Consider the following 24,509-nt stretch of genomic DNA (forward strand, 5'->3'; position numbering starts at 1 on the left):
AATTTTGATGGTAGACTAAGCTTTCCATATTTTTACATGCCTTTTTTTGTCCACCAAAGATGGCAAAATTTTTGTCTAATATGAGCAGCAAAATTCTGTCAAATGACGGAAAGACTGATGCTGGTTAGAACACTGATTCAAGCTCAAAAGGGTAGGATAGAAAACTGTGTTTTACTCACTAGACAGCACCTATTTGTCAATGTTTCCTGTACATGACCTTGTCCTGACAGTGACCTTGAGGAGAACTGAAAGAATGTGAGTGAGCGAGAGTTCAGCTGGGAATGACTGGGAATAAATGATGTTATGAATGAGTTAGGATGTCTTGAGGGGAAAAGTGTTCTTGTCTCGAGTGTTCTGGGACAGAATAACTTCATGCAAAGTGCAGCTTCAAGGCAAACTGAGGATGACAGACAATAGCCTTAGTAGAAGATTCTTGAAAACAATCACTAAAAGCCAACATTGATTATTTTCAGTTGGAATTGTAACAAAACAGAATGCTCTACATGAAAACCATCAATGAACGGAAGTTATAAGTCATGTTATTTCAGCTTATACTTCATAAGCATTCCAAAAACCTCCACATATGTTTTCAATGCAAAGTGTACATAGTTTTACAAGGTACATGTCTGACCATCATGAATGTTCTTTGTGCTTATTGTTGATCACCACCCCTGTCCTTGATGCTGAAAAATCACTCTATGTATTGTTATTATTGTTGCTGATTGGTGATCACCATCCCCGTCCTTGGTGCTGATTGGTAATCGTTATCCCTACCCTTGATTCTGATTGGTCATTACCATCCCTGCCCTTAGTTCTGATTGGGTCTTCACTACCTCTGCCATATTTAAAGACCAAAAGGTGATCTCTGATTCCTATATTAGCTTAACCATTGGTAGTAACCTGAGAATTCTCTCCTGCTTATTTTCAGTCTTCTGGTGCTGCTGCCTCAGCAGATGGGACGTCTGCACAGGATGGGACCGCCAGACTCAGTCTCAAGTCCACATCTGATAAGTGTAAGTACTACCATCATGATATGATTTTCTGGTTAACAGTAACAGATTTTCTGGTTATAGATGTATATGATATTGTGATGAATAAACATCGCAATGCTTTGTTGGGGTGGCACTTTTTGAATTCGTGGTTTGGAATCCAGCAATATACATTACCTTGAAAGTTCATCTGTGTTGGTAGAAGTTAATATGATGAAAATTTAAACTGTAATTTCCAACACAAAAAATCAGGCTTATCCAAATTTTGGACTGTACATCTCCAGTCTTTGTCAAGGAATGAGGGATCCCCAAGTTCTGTTACTGGCTTCATAATATATAGTAATATATAGTCATATAGTATATATAATATATACATGTAGTCATTATGTAAGCGTAACTATCGTTCTTGTTGTTAATAAATGTTGTTGAATCTCTATATAGAATTGGTTTTAGTTTTATAATTGTTTAGTGTCTGTTCTCGTTACAATCTTTGTGCGATAAAGTGTGAGTGATTGATTAACTCTTACCTTTTCCGTAGGCCATGAAGGGGCCAGATGTTGCACTAGGTTGTCTCTTCCTCTTATACAGGGCTGCTCTCTGGGTCTCCTCCATTCTATAGGTGTATACTCAGTAGCTCTTGCAACATACATTGTATTGTAGTGCAATAAGGTTTGGATGGGTGCTTGAATGATTGATTAATTGATTGGTAATTGAGTATTTGTACCTGTCCCCTCTACAGCAACTTCGGGCTCCTCTAAAGAAACCCCGTCTCCTAAGAAGGAGAAGGAACTGAGCCCAGACCTGGAGAAGGGGGAGTGGGAGATTGTGGAGGGACTGAAGACTGGCACCACCGTGGAGAGGTCCACTCCCACCAAGTACGAGGGCTTTATGCTGAAGAAGAGGAAATGGCCACTCAAGGGATGGCACAAGGTGGAGGAGAAACTTTTTAATACTTAACCCTTTGAAATGCTATCTTCTGCATTTTGAGGGGCAAGTTTTGTTGGTAGACTAAGCTTAGTTTTAACTAAAAATAACATCACTAATTTAAAGTCTTTACATATCTTTACATGCTGATTGTTGCATTAAAAGATGACGGGCTGGGCAAAATTTGTGTCCATCACGAGCAACTAAATTCCATCAAATGACAGAAAGATGGATGCTGGCTAGAATATTGTGTAGGGGAGAAATCAATGTTTTGTGCGTTGTTTTTTTATATATTCAGAAGCAAGTTTAAACTTCAATCGCCAACACAAGAAATTGGACCTACATGTACTGGTATCAGAATTGCCTTGTGTTGGAAATTACAGTTTTAACTTGCTTCATAATGACTTGCTTTTTATACATTGAAATATTGGTGAGATGTTGTTGTACTAGATCTTCATCTTTTGATTTAATTTCTGTCTTTCCTTTGCAGAGATTCTTTGTCCTGGAGAAAGGGTTCCTGAAATATGCCAAGAGACTTCAGTCGGTGAGTCTTTCAAAATATCTCAGTCTTTATTGATGAACCATCATTTTATTGTCTTCCAAAGTACCCCAGATCTCACAACTATGACAAAAAACTTGTATCATAATATTCTGTATTAGTAAAAACATAGACTGTAAACTGATTTGCCTCATGTCGTTGGGACCTGTTTAGGTTCAGAGAGGGAAGCTCCATGGCAGTATAGATGTTGGTCTGTCAGTGATGTCCATCATGAAGGATGCACGAAGGATAGACCTGGACACAGAGGACAGCATCTACCATCTAAAGGTACAGGAGGGGGTAATGTGGCACATGAACTGTTTAACAGGTTTTCACACTAGTATAGAAAGTCTTCTCTGTGTGTGTTCAATGAGTTATACATGTATAATCTTTTGCTTTGAAGAATTCAAACTTTTTCAGACAAAATGTCATAAGTTTGTAACTATCTACATGTATTCTGTAAACATCTTGAGTCAAAGCAATGGGTATTTTGTTAAATTTAAATCCTTTTACTGATGAAACACACAATATATTGTCATGGTAGAGACTTTGACCAGGTAGAATCACTGCAAAGATCCTGATTGGAGTTTCTGTCAATACTCAACCCTGACGAACAGAACACAAAGAAAAAGGCAGTGTTGGGACTCACTCAAGTTGAAAGAACTTACAATGTACATGTACAACATGTTGCACTACATGTACACAAAAAAAGGACAACAGAATAGATTATTACGAGAATCACAGAGAACAAACATAGATTACTACAAAAGATAATCTTGTTGAAATGTTTTGAAGTGCACAATCCTAAAATCAGACAGTTCCCTTTTGACTTTAATATTCCAGTTTCAGTAGCTTCAGGTATTAATAATCTTCTATTGGAATATCTTGCCTGAAGGTTTGACTTTTTTTTTTTTGAGACAGAAGATTATAATGTTTGGGTTATTAAATTGTTGAATCCCGTCGCTTGATTGGCAGCTGAAGTCACATGACCTGTTTAACATCTGGGTGTCCAAACTGCGGGAACACCGTCTGTGGCGGCAGAATGAGATCGCTTCCGGAGGGTCTGATTCGAAATACAACAGCGATGTCTTCTCCACACCGCTATCTCCTGAGACTCCTCCACTTATAAGGGTGGGTACAGCTTTCCACACTAGCACAGAAAGTCTTTACATGTATTTCTATAGAATAGCACATGATAATAAGAGAAGAAAAGATGAGTACAATTATATTGCTTCAAAATTCAAACTTTTTTTAGAAAAAATTTCATTAGTTTGCATCCACATATCTGTAAACGTCTTGTGCATTCTGCTTTTACCTGGTACAGGGTAAGCTTCTTGTATTATGGTGCAGCGAGTAACAGTACTATGGGGAAATTTCTTTTGTTGATAACAATGTAGTTTCAGGTAGTTGCAGTGATTTTTTCATAACAGAGGTTTGAAAGAAAAGTTTAACAATTTATGTGTTTGAGGCTTTGTATTGTGGTAATGTCTTGTTCACCAGTAGCTATTTTATAGCCTCTACCAGGTTTCTGAAGCAGCTGGAAAGAGTAGAAATTTGCCAAATAGACAGATAACACGCCAGGGAGTCTGTCCGTGAAAGGAGTACAGCTTGTCACAATTTCTGCTCTTTCCAGCTGCTTCCAAAGCCTGGTAGAGGCTACTAGTAGCTGTTTAGTACTGACTAAAAAATGCAATCATACAATAATGTACATGTAGTTAATTTTAGCTGTTCTTTTCCCTCAGAACCGGCGACTGAGCATGCCCAGGACGATGTCTCGCAGCAGCAGTGCGCTCGGCCAGGGAAGGGTGGCGGCCTGGCTCATGGAGTCTGAGGCCATGGAACAGTGCAATAAAGGTGTGTTTGTTTGTTTTTGTTTCTTTGTTGTGAGTTAGATACAATGAAGGCCAGTGAATTGCAAAATGCTTTGTAGCAAAAACCTTCTATTGGTACATGTATAGTATGTGGCTAGATGGATGGATGGATGAGTAAATTACTAAGAGTGAGCTGTGGATATTGGCATATCAAGCTAGGATAATGACATCAGTGCTTTTGTATATGATGCTACAAAGTGGGGACAACACTTCTTCAATCATGTATCAATTAAATTCTATGTCTGTCTTCTGTATAGAAACTCAGAGTAGACTTACAACACATGTAATGTTCACATTTGTGTCTGTGTTTTTTTTTCAGAACTGTCCTCTGTGCAGACCAAGGTTTACCAGTTGAACAGTATTCTACAGGAGTTACAGCGCCTCCAGTCTTCCCTGGACGACCAGTACAAGTACTTAGATCTCTCGGTAAGAATGCAGATCTCTTGAATACTTTTATAAGTACTTTGTGTGTGGAAGGTGTATTTCAAAGTGTTTCAATCTGGCAAGTCCAATGTATTGCATTTTGTGCTGAAGCATATACAAATTGACTCCCAACATTTACAGGTTCCGGATCTGGCCTCCAAGAAGAAGAGTTGGCGTCTGTCATTCCGCAAGTCCAAACACAAGAAGTCCATGAGTCACGGAGGCAGCAGTACTTCCAGCACAGCGAGCGCCAGTAGTAACAGGAACAGCACAGGGGCGATGGTAACAGTGAAATTTGATAATGTCATACATGTGTATGAAACAACAAAGACATTTATAGTAACTAGGACAGCACAGGAGCTATAGTAACAGATTTGATATCATGTTTTCAAAGATCTCGAAACAAAAATCAATGCGAAAATCATTGTCTGTGTATGATACTGATGCAAGTCTTTATGGTCTTTAGTACAACTGTTGATTGATACCTTAAGATTAGAACAAAAATCAATTCAGTTCGACATGAAATTGTCTCTAGTTGTGGATGATGGATGTACATGTACTCTTTTTTTTGTTAGTTGCCGCCTCCCTCGACACTTGCAGTAGAGAAGCAGCCTCACCACATGTCCACCCCCAACATCTCCTCAGGTAGGCTGGCTGTGTCGGTGTGGGGAAAATATTTCATGAGCCAAAATGGTGCAAAATGTTGTTCATTCAGGGTAACTTCTTCTTTTATGTTTACCTTAGTTTGCAGAGGGAAAACATATTATTTTTGCTCTGTTATTTCTTCTTCTTCTCCAAACAAATAAGGTCAATGACCTGAGCCAGACATCTGTTACCTTGGTAATTAGTGTTGGGTTACATCATGTTGCAGTTTTATAGCAGGAGGGATTTAGACTCCTGTCACCATGTATACATGTATGAGTGTGTTTGAGTAAGAACTAACAGAGCAGACCATGTTTTACCACCCAAAAATTGCATTGGATGAGGGCAACTTCTTGAGCCATATCTTGTGCAAAATAAAGAAGGTTTTCACTCAGAGGGTAACTCCTTTTTCTTCGGTTAAACTCGAAGTGTAAGAGGCAGGCATCTCTGAAGTTTCTCCTTCAAAGCCTTTATAAGATAGATTAATTTGTAATGTTCCACGTTACAATCATTCTTGTAATGTTGCCCTAAAATCACGAAAAGTCTACCTCTTTTTCCACCTGAATGCAGAACTTAACGGAAAACTTGAGAATGGTAAGAACCTTCTGTGAAGTTTGTTTGGTTACAAGGTTACAAGTTTTCCCCCCTATTAGTGCTGAATGTTGAGTCTAGATTAATGATTAGACTGTGTAGTAGTGCCACCTTTCAGACAGAGGTAGTACTGCAAGTTAGTTTGTTTTGATGGTGTGGTTTTGTAAGGTATTGTCTGCAAAGCCTGGGTCTGTTTGGTTTGCTTTCTTTTATCCATGCAAACATGCAATGAACATTAACACCCCTGCATGAATATTACATCAACTTAACCTTTTGCATAATGAAGTAGCCGTTTAGCTACAGATTCTCTATTCGTTTGCAGTTCAGATGCGGTTTGTAGTTCATATGGTAGTCTCTAATATTTGATTATACTGCTTCAGGGATCACTAACAACAGTAACATAGAGGTGGGCAGCAGTGAGCTGGTCATCATAGAGCAACAGAGAAAAAAGTACTGAAGTTAGAAAAGTCAAAAGCACTTACCAGTACTATTTAAGATAGCTCAAACTAACACCAAGAATCCCCCTGTTCCTTGTGGTTGTTTGCATGCTCCATGTCTTACTAATAGTCAGTCGCTGTTTTCCCTGTAGCAAAGAATATTGAGGATAGCTACTAACACCAAGAATCCCTCGTTGACTGTGGTTGCCTGCATGCATGTCTATTACTTAGTGAGTTGCTGTTTTTCCCTGTAGCAAAGAAAGTTTACGTTGCAGAGACGACGCCCACCTCGCCTACCAGTCAGCAGAGGTCAGAGGAGATGAGACTCAGACAGGAGTTTGTCAACAATGCAAAGGAAGGTGAGCGGGATAAACTTGATTATTGTATTCTCCAGATTAGAGAAATAATGGCTTAGATGTCACCATTGCATTGCACCTTGAAGGACCCAAAATGGGAACACAATCTTAGGTTTTAGAAAAACAAAACAAATGATTTTTTTTTCTTGTTGATGGTACTGTTTGTGAATACTGCATGCAGTGCTGCAAAAGTATTTCATTTCTTAAACTAAAGTTTGGTTTGTGTGCTTAATACAATTAAACTGTAGTTATTGGTGGTTGTAACTGTTACAGTGACTGTGGACAGTGCAGTACAAAAAAGAAAAATTGCACTGTGAAAAAAAGTGTTAGTTTTTGGTTATAAAGATCCAGGTAATGTCATTTTTCTTCTTGCAGTCTACAGTCAGTTATAGGTGTTGACTGTACCACTAAGGAATAGTTTTATGTTCTAAAGTTCCAGCTCTGAAGTCATTTTTTCCTGTATTGCAGCCTACAGCCAGTTAAAGTTGATAACTAAGTCCTTAAAGAATAGTAACTGTTTTAAGTTACAGGTTGGAAGTAAACACTACTTAAGAGTGTCATTATTCTTTTCTTGCAGTGTACAGCCAGTTGAAGGTGTTGACCCTGACCCTGAGGTCAGAGAGAGACAAGCTCCAGGATGCCATGGGACAGCAGGTCCTGAGTCCTGCTGGTCACGGTGGACATGCGGACAGGCTGGGTACAGCGCTGGCACAGGTCAGGTCATAGGGCACAGGTCATAGGGTACAGGTCATGGGGCAGCAGGTCCTGAGTCCTGCTGGTCATGGTGGACATGTGGACAGGCTGGGCACAGCTCTGGCACAGGTCAGGTCATAGGGTACAGGTCATAGGGTAGAAGGGTAGAGGTCATGGGGCAGCAGGTCCTGAGTCCTGCTGGTCACGGTGGACATGCAGACAGGCTGGGCACAGCTCTGGCACAGGTCAGGTCATAGGGTACAGGTCATAGTTCATGCTGAGGTCACAATTTCCAAACTGGCTAGGCAGTCAGAGAATGATATGTATGAAACTATGATATATTAGACAACAAAACACAAAAAGATTATTTTAATTTTTGATAATTTTCTTCATGTCACTGTCTAGATGTTTGTCAATACTGCATGCTGCTAAAACTTTAACTTCATCTCTCTTAGACTTAAGTTTTTTATGCCTGATGCTGTAGCTTTTTGTGTTTTTAAAGTAATGTAGTCAGTGTTGTTGTACTTTCAGGCCCAGGCTCAGAATGCAGATTTGCGAGCTCGGTTAAACAGGATTGCTCGAGAAGCAGACCTGTCTACGGTACAGACTCCAGGAGGAACACTGGATCAGGTCAGGAATAGGAGCATTTCCTGTGTGATCTACGAAGTATCTAAAACTAGCTCAGAAAAGAACAGTCAAGGAATAGTGTTGCCTGCAATCGCCAGTGAGAGTTATCAACCAAGAATTAAAACTGCATTTCTCCTGCAGTATCTAGTATCACTGATGAAAGGTAGTGGATGCTACCTGAAACATCTGACTGTTTCCAGTAATTCCAAAACCATTTGAGTAACTGTTTTTGACGCAAGAATTGAGGTGTTAAGGTGCTCACTATCATAGAGTGGAACTCACTGCCACCAAGTGCAGTAGGGGCATCATCACTACATAGCTTTCAACAATGTCTTTTAATACCTCGTGCAAAGGAAACTGGAGCTACATTTGTTCATACACATTTGCTGTTGTTTGTTATAATTCAAACTTGCTGTAATTTTAACCCTTGATCATGTCTGTCCTCAGAAACCCCCCCTCCTTCAGAGGCAGTTCTCGGGAGATGACCACCTCAGCCTCTCCACAACAGAGTCTGTCTCCGAGTTCTTTGATGCAGAAGAGTTCCTCATCTCCAGCTCAAGCTCAGATGGGGTGAGAGCAAAACTTTTCTTTTGTTTATTTGAAAACTCTGAGATTTACCACAAATTGTGAAAGGATTGACATGAAAGATGACCTTCTTTAAGCTGTCAACCCTGAGACTGAACTGTAAGGTTTTCAATTTCCTACTAGATGTTGGCAATGCTTAACTTCAGTACTGGCCTATATATGATTGAGCAAATAATACATTATTGTGCTTCGAATTCATGTGGTCAAGAATTATCTCAAATGCGATAATCCTTTGAAGTTATGGCATGGCGAAGGGCATACATTGTAAATGTCTGAAGGGGATGTGCTTTTGAATAGCAAAGTTCTTTGATCACAACCATTTATATTTAACAAGCCGACGTTTCGATGACCGTCTGTCATCTTCATCAGGACAATTCTGACTGGTTTACTGTGCACTGACGCTAGATGTTACTTGGTGCATACATGTAGTGCACTAAAGGTGTTACATAGTTCACAGTGCACTTACGCTAGTTTTTACTGTTAACAATGCATTTCTGAACGTAGTGCAATTGTGACATACATACTAGGCATTGTTACATCATAGGGAAATATGCGGTTCCAAATGTAAAGTGTTTCTATATATGATATAAAATTTGTTATACAATACTGAGCTATCATAGTCCCAAATAGAAATTATTAAAAGTCTTGTCACTTGTGTCTTGTCACTTGTGTCTTGTGGAAGAAGAAATCTGAAAGACAATTATATAATGATGTTGAAAAGAACGTCTTATTCTGATGTTTTCATAGGAGTCAGAAGATGAGTCTCTTGTCAGCGGCGAATCAGAAGAGACGATGGCAACTGACGACTCTACCACTACAGCCATGGGTAATGCTTACTACTTTTTATTTCAAACTATACCGATATATGATAAACAGATAATTTAAAAGCTTTTGTCTGTTATGTCTTGTCCTATGAGTAACCCTTGGCTTACAGCATACTCTCATGTATTGATGTAGAAATGTGCAATTTGAGAGTTTGATAGTAATGAATGTAGGATAATGAAATCAGGAGGTTGTAATGTGTAGCAATGCATTTAGATCATTATCATAAACATGTAATTATTCTTCCTTTTGATAAATGGGCAATAATACACAACAATGATAATTAATGCCGATGACATTACAAATTACCTTTATTAGATGAATAAGTCACCTTCAAATGTAGGCCCATCATGTATATTCATTGTAAAATACAGACTGGTCATTACGTTATATGACACTTTTAAAAAAGGCAGCAAATAACATTCTGTTGCAGAACAACCTATTAGGTACATGTATACATGTACATTTGTAGGTACATACTTACTCTCCGTCACTAATATATAAGAATAGTGAAGGCTATCTGAAACATCAGACCCTTCTCACTGAGAATTTATACCATTGCTTGGTTTATTTTGTATTACCAATACATCACTTACAGGTAAATTTGATTTTCGCTCCTCTGTATGATTTTCAATCATCAGAGAAAGCCACCCCTAAAATCAATATTGAACAGTACATGCCATTGTACAGTGGGTACAAGATTGGCGCAATCAGGAGGGCCGTTTGGTGGGGATATAAAATAATCCTGTATGATGTTACCGGAATAACAATGTTCTCCCTTTGGGCATATAACCCAATTCTTCTCTTGATGGACTCCTATAACAGTTCTGGTAATAAAGAATTCCTATAGAACCCTGGCAGAATAATTCTGGCAATTTTGTAGGACCCTTTCTCTTTTATTTTCATAGTGGGAAGGGCATACTTATAGGCTTTAGATCGATAAGTTCAAGGGAATATGCTGTATTGTGTTTGATGGACACCCTTTTGATGGATTTGCACTACAGTTCTGGTAATCCAGAAAGCCTGCCAGTATAATTCTGGTGATTCAGTAGACAAGGACCCTTTCTCTCTTATTTTCATAGTGGGAAGGGCATACATCATATACATATAGGCTTTAGAACAATAAGTTCAAGGGAATATGCTGTATTGTGGTGAATAAGGCAATATATTTGTGAGATTGTGTACATGCACACCCCTTTGATGGATTCCTACTACAGTTGTGGTAATAAAGAATTCCTATACAGAAAGCCTGGCAGAATAATTCTAGCAATTCACTAGGCAAGGACCCTTTCTCTCTTATTTTCATAGCGGGAAGGCCATACATATTAGGTTTAGATCGATAAGTTCAAGGGAATATGCTGTATTGTGGAGGGTAAGGCATTATATTTGTGTGATTGTGTTTGAAGGACACCCCTTTGATGGATTTGCACTATAGTTGTGGTAATAAAGAATTCCTATCAAGAAAGCCTGCCAGAATAATGGTGGCAATTTTGTAGGGAAGGTCCCTCTGTGAGATAGAGGGCATAGATGTAGGCTTAGATCAATAAGTTCAAGGGAATATGCTGCATTTGTGAGCCATCGTATTTGTGTGATTGAATGTGTATGTGTACACGTACACCCCTGTGGAAGAATGGTATGGTCCTATCTCAAGCGTAGCCAATCACGGGGACAGGTGTCCAAACTTAGATTGAGGTCAGGTTGGAATAAATGGGATCTTAAATGCTGCATGCAGTGGGGCTCCTGTGGGGTTTTCACCAATGCCTCTTGAGTGTATTTTATAACAAATGTATATTGATTTTAGGCAACATCTACCAGTGACTGGATACTGAGTTGAGTCATCCTAGCTAAGGGAAACAGGAATAATCGTGATAGATAAATAATGAATAAAATGAATAAGAATTATAACAATTTGATAGTATTAGACGTAGTGTAACAAATTTATAGCCTTTACTGATCATTTAAAAGTATTTGTTCCATATTTTTAGTTCCACTTGCAAAGGCCACTGACCTCTGCATGTTTTAAGCCTCCCCCATTAATAGCCTCCCATATTTTACCCCAGTTTCGGCACACCTGTCCCTCAGCTTAAGCTCTCATTCAATCTGGAACAGCCAATGGACCTGCAATTTTGCATGTTTGCTTCTACATGTACACATACCTGTAGTGTTGCTGCTTATGACTCATTATTAGAGGTGCATATGAGGATGGATCAGGATATGGAATACCCGCAAGGTATGACCTGTTTTGTTTCGTAAATACTGTCCCTGATTATGAATACTGAGGGTATATCTGAATAATAAGAGCATGTATTTGGGTTGTTATATTTCTAGGATATTTTAATCTGTAAGATTGCAATGCAATGTAACATGTTGTGGAATTCTATCAGTATCTTCGTATTTGGTCTTGCATAGCTCTACAAGTATATATCTCTGGCACATTTAAGTAATAAGAGCATGCTGCTATGTATTTAGGCTAGGCATATTTGTGGGATATTTGATTCAGAATCCTGAAATTTTTTCCAGTGTTTCTACATTGTAGGTCATGCAAATTCCTTTTAATTACGTCTTCTTCACTGTCCTCCATGTAGATAGTGTTCTTAAAACCTACAACAGATCTCAAAGTAAGGAAACAGAACTGTTACAGTATTCTTAAAAACCCACCACCGATCTGAAAGTGAGGAAACAAACAAACAAACAAACAAACAAAATTTGTTGTGAATCATATATACCCAATGTATGTATGGTTCAAGTCCAAGAAATGGTTCCAAGATTTTGTTGGGGTCTGCAAATTCCTTTACACATATCTCTTCTTCACTGCCTCTGAAAGTGTTCTTGAAAACCCACAAGAGATCTAGATTAATGAAACAAAATTATACAGTCCTTACCTAAAAGGCTGGTATTTTGACATTTGTCCAGATAGCATCGTTACCGGCAATCGATGGAAACACAATTATGGAGGAACGTAAAGTAGATTCCAGTTTAATCATGGGTATTGAGTCTGGGACCTTGTTGGTGATGAGACTGCAGTTTGAATAGACAGGGCGACCGGAGGCTATTAAGTAGAGCAAATCTAAATAATGGTTCAATTTTGGTATCATTACTGATATGTGCTGCACAGAATTTAGTCTTATCTTTTATAGTCATTTTTACTCTTTTTATTCATTCACAGAGCAACATAGAAACTCCCTATGTCTCTTTTCTTTCCGTAATCAACAAATATCAAGATTTAGACAGATCTGGGTGATGTAAAGAATTTAGTTTTATCTGTTATAATAATAGTCATTTTGCATTTTTTTCTCCATTCAAGACTGTTTATGTTTACAGAGCAACATAAAAACTCCTGAAACTCCCTATAGCTCTTTTCTTTCCTCAATCAATAGGTAATAGATTAAAAGATTTAGACTGTTCCGGATGGTGTGTTTTGTAATGATGCTTATTCATTATCCACTATTAGGGTCAGAATATTTAGCAGCAAAATTGAAAACCAAATATTAGTATTACATTGTATAATATTAGAATAGCTGCACAGTCTACTGACTAACCCTAACAGGTATTCAAATCTTGCAAAAACTGCATAATTATCCAAAATTTTACCACAAACTCACTGTCCAGTATTGATGTCAGAATATTAACCAGTGTGAATACAAAACTAATTATTAATAATAATAGTATTAATAGTATTATGTTGATAATACAGAATAAGACAGTCTAGTGGGTAACTCTAACAGATATTCAAAATTTAATCTTGAAAAAACTACAAACCATTTTTCATAACTTTACTACAAACAAACAGATTTCGTCATCAGTAAAGATTGACGTGCTGTAATTCTCCCCACAGGCAGACATGAGGCTGTTGTAGTGGCAGAGACCCCAGGTTTTTAGTCTCCTGTGTTAGATCCTCCGGGCAATACGGTCAATAATCATTCTTAATAGGTTGGTGCATGATTGTGTAATGTAGGCTGGTTGTAACTAAAGCTGGGTTTCACACACTGGCAACTCACGGTTTTCCTCAAATTTGTTAGCAGTTAATAGTTTTGTTTTATTAGTTAGTTAATAAGTTCAACAATAATTGATGATTACTCATTGCACACATGTTTAATTTCGTTACTTATTATTACTAACTAAGTTCTTCATTCTAGGTTATTTTGAGGACTAATTACATGTAAGCCCAACCATTCTGAATTGGCCTGTAACAATTGTACATTGTACATGTACATTGTACATGTGCAATGTATTTTCATTTGAATGAAAGCTCATCTGTGTTGGTAGAATCCATAGTTGTGAACTTTAAGCTTAGTTGAACTTCCAACGCAAAAAAAGAAACTCCATAAATTCTTGGTCAATCTCACCAACCTTTGCCAACCAGAAATTTATGGTGAGTTTCTTTTTTTGTGTAAGCTAAAAACTTTACCACTATGTTTTTGCATTGATGACATGTGTACTATATATCTTACAGCAACAGTATTTAACCATTGTTTTTATTTATTTGTTTATTTGTTTGTTTGTTTTTCCCAGAAGACCCCAGTATGGGACAGACGGGACACCGTGCCCAGCTGCCCTGCCCTAAACCAGAGGTCGGTGACCTCAGTATCTGGAGCATCATGAGGAAGAACATCGGCAAGGATCTGTCCAAGGTGGGGGGATGTCTTAAGAGCTATCTTTTAAAACATAGATGTAGAACCTCTGTCCAAGGAAGTGGTACTAGTAATGTCTAAGGAGTTATCTTTGAAGACTTATATGTACATGTAGAACCTCTTCAAAGAGTTCTATGTTTTAATAATAGCATTCTTACTGCTGTGTAGTACCCAGTATGTTTTGTCCTTGGTGCTGAATTCATGGTTGTGATGTATACATGTGCTTTCTATTGATAAGGTGTATTTGATAGGTTACTTTACTGTGTAACTAGTACAAAATTGCACTCTTTTGTTGTAAGAAACCAATATTTACTATCATAAATGTTTAACTGTTGTTGTATCACTGTGCTTTATCTGTTGAAAGTTATTCTAGGTTTTCAAGACCAAATGTGTGACAAGACTAGACCAAACTCTGGTTGATAAGGGGTATAGAGTCAATCAAATAGAGCTTTCAGCAAAGCAAGGATAATCTTTGTTGTTCTATTTAAGCCAAAACATATCCATTTTTTCCTGATGACCATGTCTAAAATCCTGAATATATTATTGTCTTAACTGGTAATTGCCAAAGGATCAGTAAAATATACTTGTATATACACATATATACTATTTGTTAAAAGGTGGATTCAAATCTGAACCATGTCCTGACATGTTATTTCCAGGTGTGTATGCCAGTGACGATGAATGAACCCCTGAACACATTACAGCGGCTGGCAGAGGAGCTGGAGTATTCAGAACTACTGGACAAGGCTGCTGAGACAGACAATCCTTACGAGCGAATGGTCAGTATGGAGAACAGAAACAAAACGTTTATGAACTTCAACATAAAGCTGTTAGGTATAGAAATGGCATCCAGGTATGGAAAAAATGTTATGAGTACTGTTAAAGGCTGTGTAGAAAGAGCCACACTATGTTGGCAAAATGTACTGTGCAGGCGCGAAACCCTGATTTTTCAGTTTTCGTTGAATGTTTCGTCAACGTTGCACCAGAATTTTGCCTGTTGCACACGATATCTTTTCCAACAATACATTTGGAATCTACAGATGGGATGTTAACGTCATATGCGCAAATACAACCATATTTGAGGCGTTCTGCCTAAGTGCTATACACAAGACATTACAGATTTCAGTCAGGCACAGTATGTTCTGCCGACGTGTTACGCTCCAGTGACCTGCAGGCTGATGAACCTGGGTCTATAATAACATGGATTATCTGGTGGACTAACATCTGTGATGCCATTGATTCTCACTCTGTGTAGGGAAGGCATATTGATTATTACTTAACACAGTGGTGTGCAGAGGCTGTTAACGGTATTCAGACTCTGATTTGCATCTGCACAAAAACAAAGACTGAGATAGAAATGCTGAGGGGCTTGATTTTGGACTCGAGGCCACAGCATCTGTTAGTTCTCAGATCAGAATTTAAAAAAATATGAAAATGAAAACATAGGGTGTAGTCTTTACCGATTGGTATGCATAGTCTCAATGAGCACAGGAGAATACACTCAGTTACATGTAGGTTTTTTTCCTAGTCCTCTGTTTTCATCCAGGGCTCAAAATTCATTCATTTTTTGGAATGGGTGCCCTGTGCACCCAACCTAAAAAATTGGGTGCACAAAAAAATCTTAAACAAGTACTACAACTTACAAGAAAGATTTTATTGTTTTTCTGACACCTATAATTAGATGCCAAGAATATCCTGTACACTATTATACATTCGATATGTACAAAATGCAAAAATACCTACAAAAATATTTGGGTGCACCAGTCCACCCACAGAAAAAATTGGGTGCACAGCTTCAATTTTGGGTGCACTAAGGTGCACATGCGCAGTATTTTGAGCCCTGTCATCTGCTAGATTTAATTGTCAGATGTAAAGTATATTTTGAAATGAATGTTATACATGTAAAATCTGTCTCAGCCATAGTACAAAATTTAGTATTGGCTTCAGCAAAAGTTTGTACATTTCTCTCTGTTTTTTCCAGCACTACCCATAACACAGAGGTTTCATTTGTGGGTTTATTTGTTTGTCTGTTTATCCCCAGGCCCTGATAGCAGCGTTTGCTGTGTCAGGCTACAGTTCTACATACTACAGGGCAGGACAGAAACCCTTCAACCCACTACTGGGGGAGACATACGAGTGTGTGAGGGAAGATAAGGGCTTCAGCTTCATAGCTGAACAGGTGTGTGGGTTTGGTTTCATAATGGATTTTTTACAGAAAAACTGTATTGGATACATGTTTGGTTTTGTAGGTCCTGACGTCTTCCATGTATATAGGAGAGTTAGAATTGTCTCATTGTTTGGTCAGTCTCTTGTATGTATGCTTTGAAGTTATGAAAGTTGGCTATAGCTAACAGTTCAAGACACAAGATTATATATGTTATAAGCCTTTTTCCCTACTGCTTGACAATGTGACCAGTACAAACTTAGTGCCAAAAGCAGATGACAAAATAGGCACATAGCAGGTAGAAGGATAAGATTTTACTGTGCATGTGACAATATTATGGCATGTTGTACATTTGTATGTTTACATAACTTGCAGGTTAGTCACCACCCTCCCATCTCAGCCTGCCACTGTAAAGGGGAGAAATGGGTCTTCTGGCAAGGTAGGGGCTAATTTTACTTATCTTCAGATTTTTACGTCATATGTGGTTCTCATAGTAGATACATAGTTCTTATAGGGGACAATCTTTGTTTAATATTTTATGTCGGGAAGCAACATATGCTAAATGGTTATATTTTTTTTCCTGCAGATGCAAGACTGAAAACCAAGTTCTGGGGAAAGTCCATGGAGATTATACCAATAGGAACTGTAAATGTTTCCATACCAAAGTGAGTACTGGTGGACATACCAAATACTATGTACATTGTATCTGCATCTAAAACTAGCTCAGAAAAGAAGAAGAAATAGTCATGTCTTCACGTACCAGAGTTATCAACCAACTATAACTATCATAGAGTCAAACTCACAGTGCAGTTGGGGTAATCACCAGACAACTGTAAACATAATGTTTAAAGTTAGATGTGGAAAGGCTAGGTGTCTTTTGGTGTAAAGATCCCACAACACTCCCAAAGAGTAGGGGTCCTTCCTGGTGTGAGTGGTTCAAATCTTACAGTTGGTCTTACACAGCTTGTATACCTTCTGTACAAAACTGGCGTGTTAGGCCTAGGCGGTTTACAGGTTATGCAAAACAAACCAGGTACATTATACATGTACATGTACTCTCATTCTAGTGATTGCTTGTTGAATGACCACCTGTATGTCCTTCTCTTCCTCTGCAGGTACAACGACCACTACAGCTGGAGTAAGGTGACGTCCTGTATCCACAACATCATGACCGGTCAGCGCTGGATGGACCACTACGGGGAGAAGGTCATCAAGAACAAGGACATCACCTGTAGACTCATGTTTCACAAGGTCAGCAGACAACAGAAGAAGATAAACAAACAAACAAACAAACAAAAAACAAAAGTTCTTTATTCACAACCACTTGCAGTGTCAATGTTTTGATGACAGTTTTGATGCTGATGTCATCTTCATCAGGGAAGTTATGACTGGTCCACTGTGCACTGTCCAATGTTACGTCAAACTAAATTGAGATGGCAGAAAAAATTTCAAACTGGATAGAATATACACTTCAGCTGATACAGCATATTCATTTGTGTAAGAATCATGTCACATTCACCCTATATCTGTCACTCATATTGTTGTTCATACATGTATGTTATCATGATCACTGCATAATGTGTTCAACATATCTTCTCTTATTTCTGTTTGCCTGTCATCTATCCTTTGCACCATCCCTCCTCTTATTTCATGTTGTCTCCATGTTTCCCTTCTGTTGTCTCTTCTGTCTTCTTTCCTTCTCTCGTTCCCTGCACACGACACCACCACCACCACAGTACATCTCTACCATCACGTGGTGGGCGGAGACTTTCCAACCGCTCAAATCCGCCATTGTCGATCGCTTTTTCTCTGATGACCCACAGTCAGGGCGGGGCGTTAAACTGCCTGTAAGTCCCAGTCAGACATTTCACTTGTCCCACTCTCATCTATATTAAAATTTACATGTACATTATGTATAGCTTAGGATGACAGGCTTGAAATATAGGACTCCAAAGAAAGTGTAGTGGTCCTTTTTTTTTAGATCATTAGACTGAAGTAGCCATTTGGCTACCAACACTATATGTAGCTTATAATTAGTTTTAGGATAATAGGCTTGTAATATAGGACTCTAAAGAAAGTGCAGTGCTCCCTCTTTAGATAATTTAGACTGAAGTAGCCATTTGGCTTATTCTCTATTGCTTACTGAGTTATATCATCATATACTGAGTGACATTTGAGGATGGAGTCTGTTGCTATAACTTAACATTGCCCAACAAAAAAACTAAAAGTGAAACATTCAATTCAATCACATACTATCAGTGCTTGCATATACAATATCTTTTAATACTGTACATGTATGATATCGTGAACATGAATTGCAGGTTGATAGACTTGTCTACCGGCAGAGACTCTGATCACAGTTTCTGTTTAATAGAGACTCTGATTGGGATCTCTACTGGTAGAATCAGATCAAAATCCCTACTCTGACGTACATGTACACGCATATGTATACTAGTACATACTTAGATGGCTTTAGAAAGTTAAGATTGCCCGTGTTTCCTGCAGGCGAGTTACTGGAGTACCCGCTGCCATGACGTGCTGGGTTCAGTGTTAGATAAGGATGGGAAGGAAGTGCATCATCTGTTCGGCAAGTGGCATGAAGGGCTGTGGTGTGGACATCCTCCCAGTGCAAAGTGTATATGGAGACCTGGTAAGTGGGCGTGTGCAGGCACGTGTACATACATGTATGTATGTGGGTGAGCTGAAATGTAGTTTACAAAATTGTAAATGCATTTAAGTGTGAATTGTTCAATATGTTACATTTATTAATAAGTACATGTCTAGTGTAATTTGTGATCTTAGTGATTGTATAATACACTCTGTAAGTGTGAATGTGTTACTGTAGTGTATACTTGGATGTACGTAAGTATCAAAAGTGAACGTTAGCCTGACTGTTTGGTATTACTAGTAAAATACTGGTGAAAATATATGCAATTTGATAATGTCTGGTAGTGTGTAATAATTATTAATATTAATAGCGGAAGTGTTTTAGTACATGTATAAGTGTGAATGTATTGTGTAGTGTAAACTTACAACTTGTTGAAAGGATGAAAGATAGTACAATGTGGAAATTATTCATTATACACTTATATCATACTTTCTTCTAACACAATATTGCAGTTAATGCTTAATACAAGGATCAGGAAAGGCTCTTAGACAACTACAAAATGTAGTATTACTAAAAGCTTGGCAAACATAGTTTAAAACATAACAAGTATTGACGTGTAATCGTTTGAAGCACAATTACACATCGATGGCTGTCCTGTGAGCAATGTAATGTCAACTCTGTTCTCAATAGTCTCCACCAGACTTAAACTGGCTGAAGAATATAATTATTATTTTCTTACATGTACATAAGGAGAATAATTTGCCAGGGGAGTTTGGGAGTCCAAACAATTAGGAAACGTTACCCATACTGCAGATTAACTCTACTGGCCAATTATTCCCCTTTATTCTCCAATAAGCAGAGGTTTAAGCTTCGGCTTATTTTTGACATGATTTTAGATGTTTTTAGTGCTTTTTCTGTACTTGCATTGTTTTTTTTTTACACTAGCCAAATGGATGGATACTGTCTGGCCTATTTGATACTGTCTTGCAGCCACCAAAAGAAACCTATTTTTTGCCAAATTTGACCATCTCTAACTCCTTTAATTGGAAGGCCTGGTGGAGGCTAGCCTCTTAAGCATGTGTCAGATCAGCACCTGTTCTGTACAGCCTTTTAATGTTGCACCTGTTTTTTGTGCATGCATGTGACACGAGTAGCTGCCAATGTAAGATTGACTGAAAACAAGGTCCTCATGCGTATGATGGGCAGCGATGCAGCGAGGTCCTCTAGGAAAGGTGAGGAGAACTGCAGCTCCCTGCCAGAACAAATTAGAACCAATTTTTGACTCGCTATTTTCCAATTTCATAATAAATTCAATCAGAAATTTTCCTTGTTGATCTCATAACAAACTAACAGCTGAAGGAACCCCCTTTTCCAGTGTTTGGTATGTTCCATCATTGCAGTCCATCAAGTATATGTTTAATGTGTAACATCAGTTCTCATAATTCCACTAAGATCCCTAAGATTGCCATTAAAAAACAATATGGTGTTATTGAGGCCTTCTGAAGAAGAACTTGAATGCTAGCTTCTAACAGACTTCAGAAGTGGCTGGAAAAAGTAGATTGGCCAAATAGAAAGATAACATGTCAGGGTAGTGGCAAACTATGCTCCCTTGGCATACCAACTCCACTGGCATGACATCTGTCTATTTAGACAATTTCTACTCTTTCCAGGTGCTTATGAAGCCTAGATAGAGGCTATCGAATGCCTATACTGTATTTGATGTGTACATATTAATTAACTTGGGTATTACTGATGCTGTCTTTAGTTCCCTTTTGATTATATGTCACAAGGCAGTCATAGGGTATCCAGTGGAATTATGAGAATTGACGTATCATTTTAGTATATTCAGTGTTGGAACAAACCAGATCCAAGAACAGGGGGTTCCAGGCTACCAAATCACACTGACAACAACGTTGAATTTTGTTTTGATTCAAATATTATTATTGACTTGCTGTTGATTTTAGAGATTCTCCACCCCCAACAACAATCACGCAAGGATTTCTCTAACACCGCTTCTTTACCCCCCTTACCTTACCACCAGTTTACTGAGTGTGTTCTGTAGTTTTCCTCCCTTTTGAAGCTGTGGTGATGTTGTAGTGATGTACTTTGTTGGGTGTTTTATCCAGGGCTGTCCCCATGAAAGACATTATTGTACCCAGAACTGTGCTTGTCTAGCCTGAATGGGTTTAGGGTTAGGATCAGGCACAGTTCTGATAGTCTCCAAGTGTGTCCAAGAACATCTACTAGGTTTGTCCCAGGCAGGGTTCTGGATGTGAGAGTACTATCCAGAATTGTGCCTGAGCATGGTTTTGGATAATGCATTGTCTGGATACTAGAACATGAGATTTGCTTGTTGTGTTGAAATACATGTATAAAATCATGTAAATTTTGTACTAGTAGCCAACAACACAAATTTGTACATTGTAGCAGTGTTTTCAGTTGGACTGACTCTATGACAGCTTCCTGACATTGTAAAGTCTGTTTTGACTTACCCTTTCTTGCATTTTTCCCAGCAAAGTTTAATGGTTAAACTTCAGGAGGCAGCCCTGAGATAAAGTTTGTCGACTGCGTGGATGAGTTTGACTAACACTGCGGGTGGCTAGCCACACTTTTAGGCTTTATTATATTAGGCTTGATGCTTTGCACCAGGTTTCTATAGCAGGACTCACAGCACCGCTAGTGCAGGTAAAATTGGAGCGATGCAGGCTTTTTCTGATGTCTACCTGCACCATGTACTGGGCTTATGTATGCAGGTGTTTGTGGATTTTTACTTGCTGCAGTGACTGTTACATGGTAAGCTTAATATGAAGTGTAAAAGAATTGATAGCAATAGTTCCTGAACAGATTTTGGCATGATCCATACTTCCTAAATTCCTGAAAAGTCAGTGGTGAGAGTTAATCCTCATGCCACATCACAAGTTCCAATACTATTGACTTAATATATGAGACAATAAGTATGAAATGACAAGCTAAATAACGTGTAAAAATCCTGTCCCCAGGCTCCATGCCGGAGGAGTATGACCTGTACTACGGCTTCACCAGGTTTGCAGTGGAGCTGAATGAACTCACTCCAGAGCTGAGGATGGCCCTCCCACCCACAGACACAAGGTTCAGGCCAGACCAGAGGTAGGATGTCTCTCTGAAATTACATGCACAAAACTGTGGATCTTGAAGGTTTTGGGTTCAAATCCATGACAGGGTCCACTGTTTGTGTCCTTGGCAAAAACATTTGACACCTATAATTTTATCATTCGACTCCGTGAAAATGAGGACAACTTTGGTAAAGGACGTCTACTCGAAATGGAAGTACCATGCCAGAGTACCATGCAGTGTTCATCAACTTGAGCAGGTTAAAGATCCCATGGCCAGGGATTCTTCCTAGTGTAAGTGGTTCAAACCTAAATAGCTGGTGTGCTATACATGTACCTAAAGGCAGCTTACCAGTTATATTATGCCAAACAAACTGGACCATTTAATGTAAAGTTGACCCTTTACCCTGTTTTTACTCCAGGCTGCTGGAGGAAGGTCAGGTTCAGCGAGCACAGAACGAGAAAGTCCGTCTGGAACAGATGCAGAGACTGAGGGAACGAGAGAGAGAAGAGGGAGGGGTAGTGTATCAACCCAGGTTCTTCAGGTATGGTGAAACATCTAAATTCTAGGAAATGTAAGCATAGTTGAAGATTCAGTTAGATACCACAATCTTTTGAGTATGTTTGTCTGAACCTAAAATAAGGAGGGCAGCATTTTCCTTATTTACTTTTTAAACTCAGTCTTTTTAGTGTCTTTGCAGGGACTTTAAAAATGTTATGTAATGCTTTATGTGCTTAGCAGTTAGCACTGATTACCTATGAGAGAGTATGGGACAGTTAAACACACAACACTACCATCAGACTAGCCCCCTGCTGTGTAGTGCTTGCTCAACTGTGTGGCTAGAAATAGAGATGGACATTACCCCTATGCTCTGCATGGAGTAGGTCTGTTTTCTTTGTGTAGATCTAGATGTTCTGAATAGCATATTATATGTAGTTAATTTCTTAGCCAGTTTTGTATGATTGTTTCACAGACAAAGAACGGTTCAGACTTATGAACTAACCTCTTGTTTTCTTGTATTTGTTTGTTTGTTTGTTTTAGAAGAGTGAAACATGAACAGCACCACGACTCGTGGACCTTCAACAACACGTACTGGGACATGAGGAAAAATCCGGGATTCTCCATGACTGAGAACATGAAACTGTGGTGACGACACCCTGTCCAGATCATACATGTTAGAGCTTTGTCAGTAGGGAACATTTTACACCTAGATCTGTTTACATGTACGTTATGGATATCCAGACATGGTACAAATGTAGAACACTGTAGGATCCATCTAGGTCTGTTTATATTAGCCTCTACAAGGCTTCAGAGGGGGCTGGAAAGGGTAGAAATTGGTCAAAATAGACAGATGACATGCCAGGGTAGTCAGTCAGTTAGTACAGTTTGCTGCTCTGAAAGTGTTAACTCCCCTGGCATGTTAGGCCTATTTCTACTCTTTCCAGCTGCTTCTGAAGCCTGGTAGAGGCTATGATTATACATCATGGACATCCAGACATGTTAGATCACTGTACACCATTTTACTACTAGGTCTGTGAACAGTCAGGGCTTGAAATACATTTCACAGGTGGTTACATTGAGTACTGTATTGCAGTAAACAAAATCAGAAATACCTTCTTATGAGCTCCAGTTTTTTCTGCACTTATGTACTACATGCATGCAGAAGGTACTGTATTTTGAGCCCTGATTGTGCTTGTGCAACTTGAATAATTTAATTAATTAACAGACTAAAGGTATTTTGAGACCTGCGCTTGTTTCCATGTCTATTGATTGTCTACAGGTAGGCAATATTAGAAGGTTGTGGAAAGCTGTAACAATTTATGCCATGATGTTAACCTTGCATGAAAGTTTTATCAAGTGGCTCACGAAATACAGTGGGTCTCAGTCAAGCCCAGTATGTGGTAAGCAATAGATATGCTACATGTGCTAGCAAACTGATTTGCCTTAATTTATAGGAAAAATGAGCCATGACTGTTCATATTAATACTTAATGAAATTAGATACCATATTCATGGTGGCAGGTAGAGAGGGGGGAATCAATTTAGATAATGTGTATTTAGTTACTTTGTCATGTACTGATATTTCAATGCTAATTGTTTAACGCTTACTAGTTAGTACTTGCTTAGTTAGTAAGACTTGGTAATTTGTAAACTGATAGGAAAAAAGGTGGAGTCCATGACTGGTGGAATGGATATTCATAATATGTACTTATTACAATACATACAACTACCAAATTTACAATTTTGACGAGAGTCATAAAAAACACAGGAATTGAAAGAATTGAAAGATTCTGTAATAGTTGCCAGATATATATAGAAACACAAATTGAATTATAGAACACAAAAGATCCGTACTTATTTCTTGCAAAGTGTCAGCTACTCATTAAATGCAGAAATTCTCCTATACAGGAAAAAAATGTTCAAAACATGTTTAACATGATACTAAAATGCACTCAGTAAGAGTTGATGATGGATTTAGAAATTGGACAGGCACTAGTAATAGATAGAAACAAGCAACA

General features: G+C 38.5%; 1 protein-coding gene and 1 long non-coding RNA gene across 2 annotated transcripts in view; both read left to right on the plus strand.

The window, feature by feature from the left end:
• LOC109461906 overlaps positions 1-1,013 on the plus strand; it is a 34,900-nt gene extending 33,887 nt beyond the window's left edge. The window contains exon 3 of the long non-coding RNA XR_002139720.1: positions 929-1,013. This is a non-coding gene — a long non-coding RNA (uncharacterized LOC109461906). The remainder of the gene's footprint in view (positions 1-928) is intronic.
• Positions 1,014-1,530: 517 nt separating this feature from the next.
• Positions 1,531-23,350, plus strand: LOC109461848 (oxysterol-binding protein-related protein 6-like). Its single transcript, XM_019758318.1, has 25 exons — positions 1,531-1,555; positions 1,729-1,919; positions 2,404-2,457; positions 2,626-2,739; positions 3,427-3,582; positions 4,194-4,305; positions 4,642-4,748; positions 4,887-5,027; positions 5,321-5,390; positions 5,958-5,981; positions 6,670-6,774; positions 7,349-7,485; positions 7,996-8,094; positions 8,539-8,661; positions 9,424-9,502; positions 14,011-14,129; positions 14,789-14,908; positions 16,171-16,308; positions 16,669-16,732; positions 16,880-16,958; positions 17,409-17,544; positions 18,799-18,943; positions 21,901-22,027; positions 22,413-22,535; positions 23,033-23,350. The coding sequence occupies exons 1-25, from the start codon at positions 1,531-1,533 to the stop codon at positions 23,139-23,141; spliced, it is 2,697 nt and encodes an 898-aa protein (XP_019613877.1). The 3' UTR covers positions 23,142-23,350.
• Positions 23,351-24,509: the final 1,159 nt, after the last annotated feature.

This window comes from Branchiostoma belcheri, unplaced genomic scaffold (genome assembly GCF_001625305.1).
Source record: "Branchiostoma belcheri isolate BF01 breed outbred unplaced genomic scaffold, Haploidv18h27 scaffold97, whole genome shotgun sequence".
Lineage (NCBI taxonomy): Eukaryota > Metazoa > Chordata > Leptocardii > Amphioxiformes > Branchiostomatidae > Branchiostoma > Branchiostoma belcheri.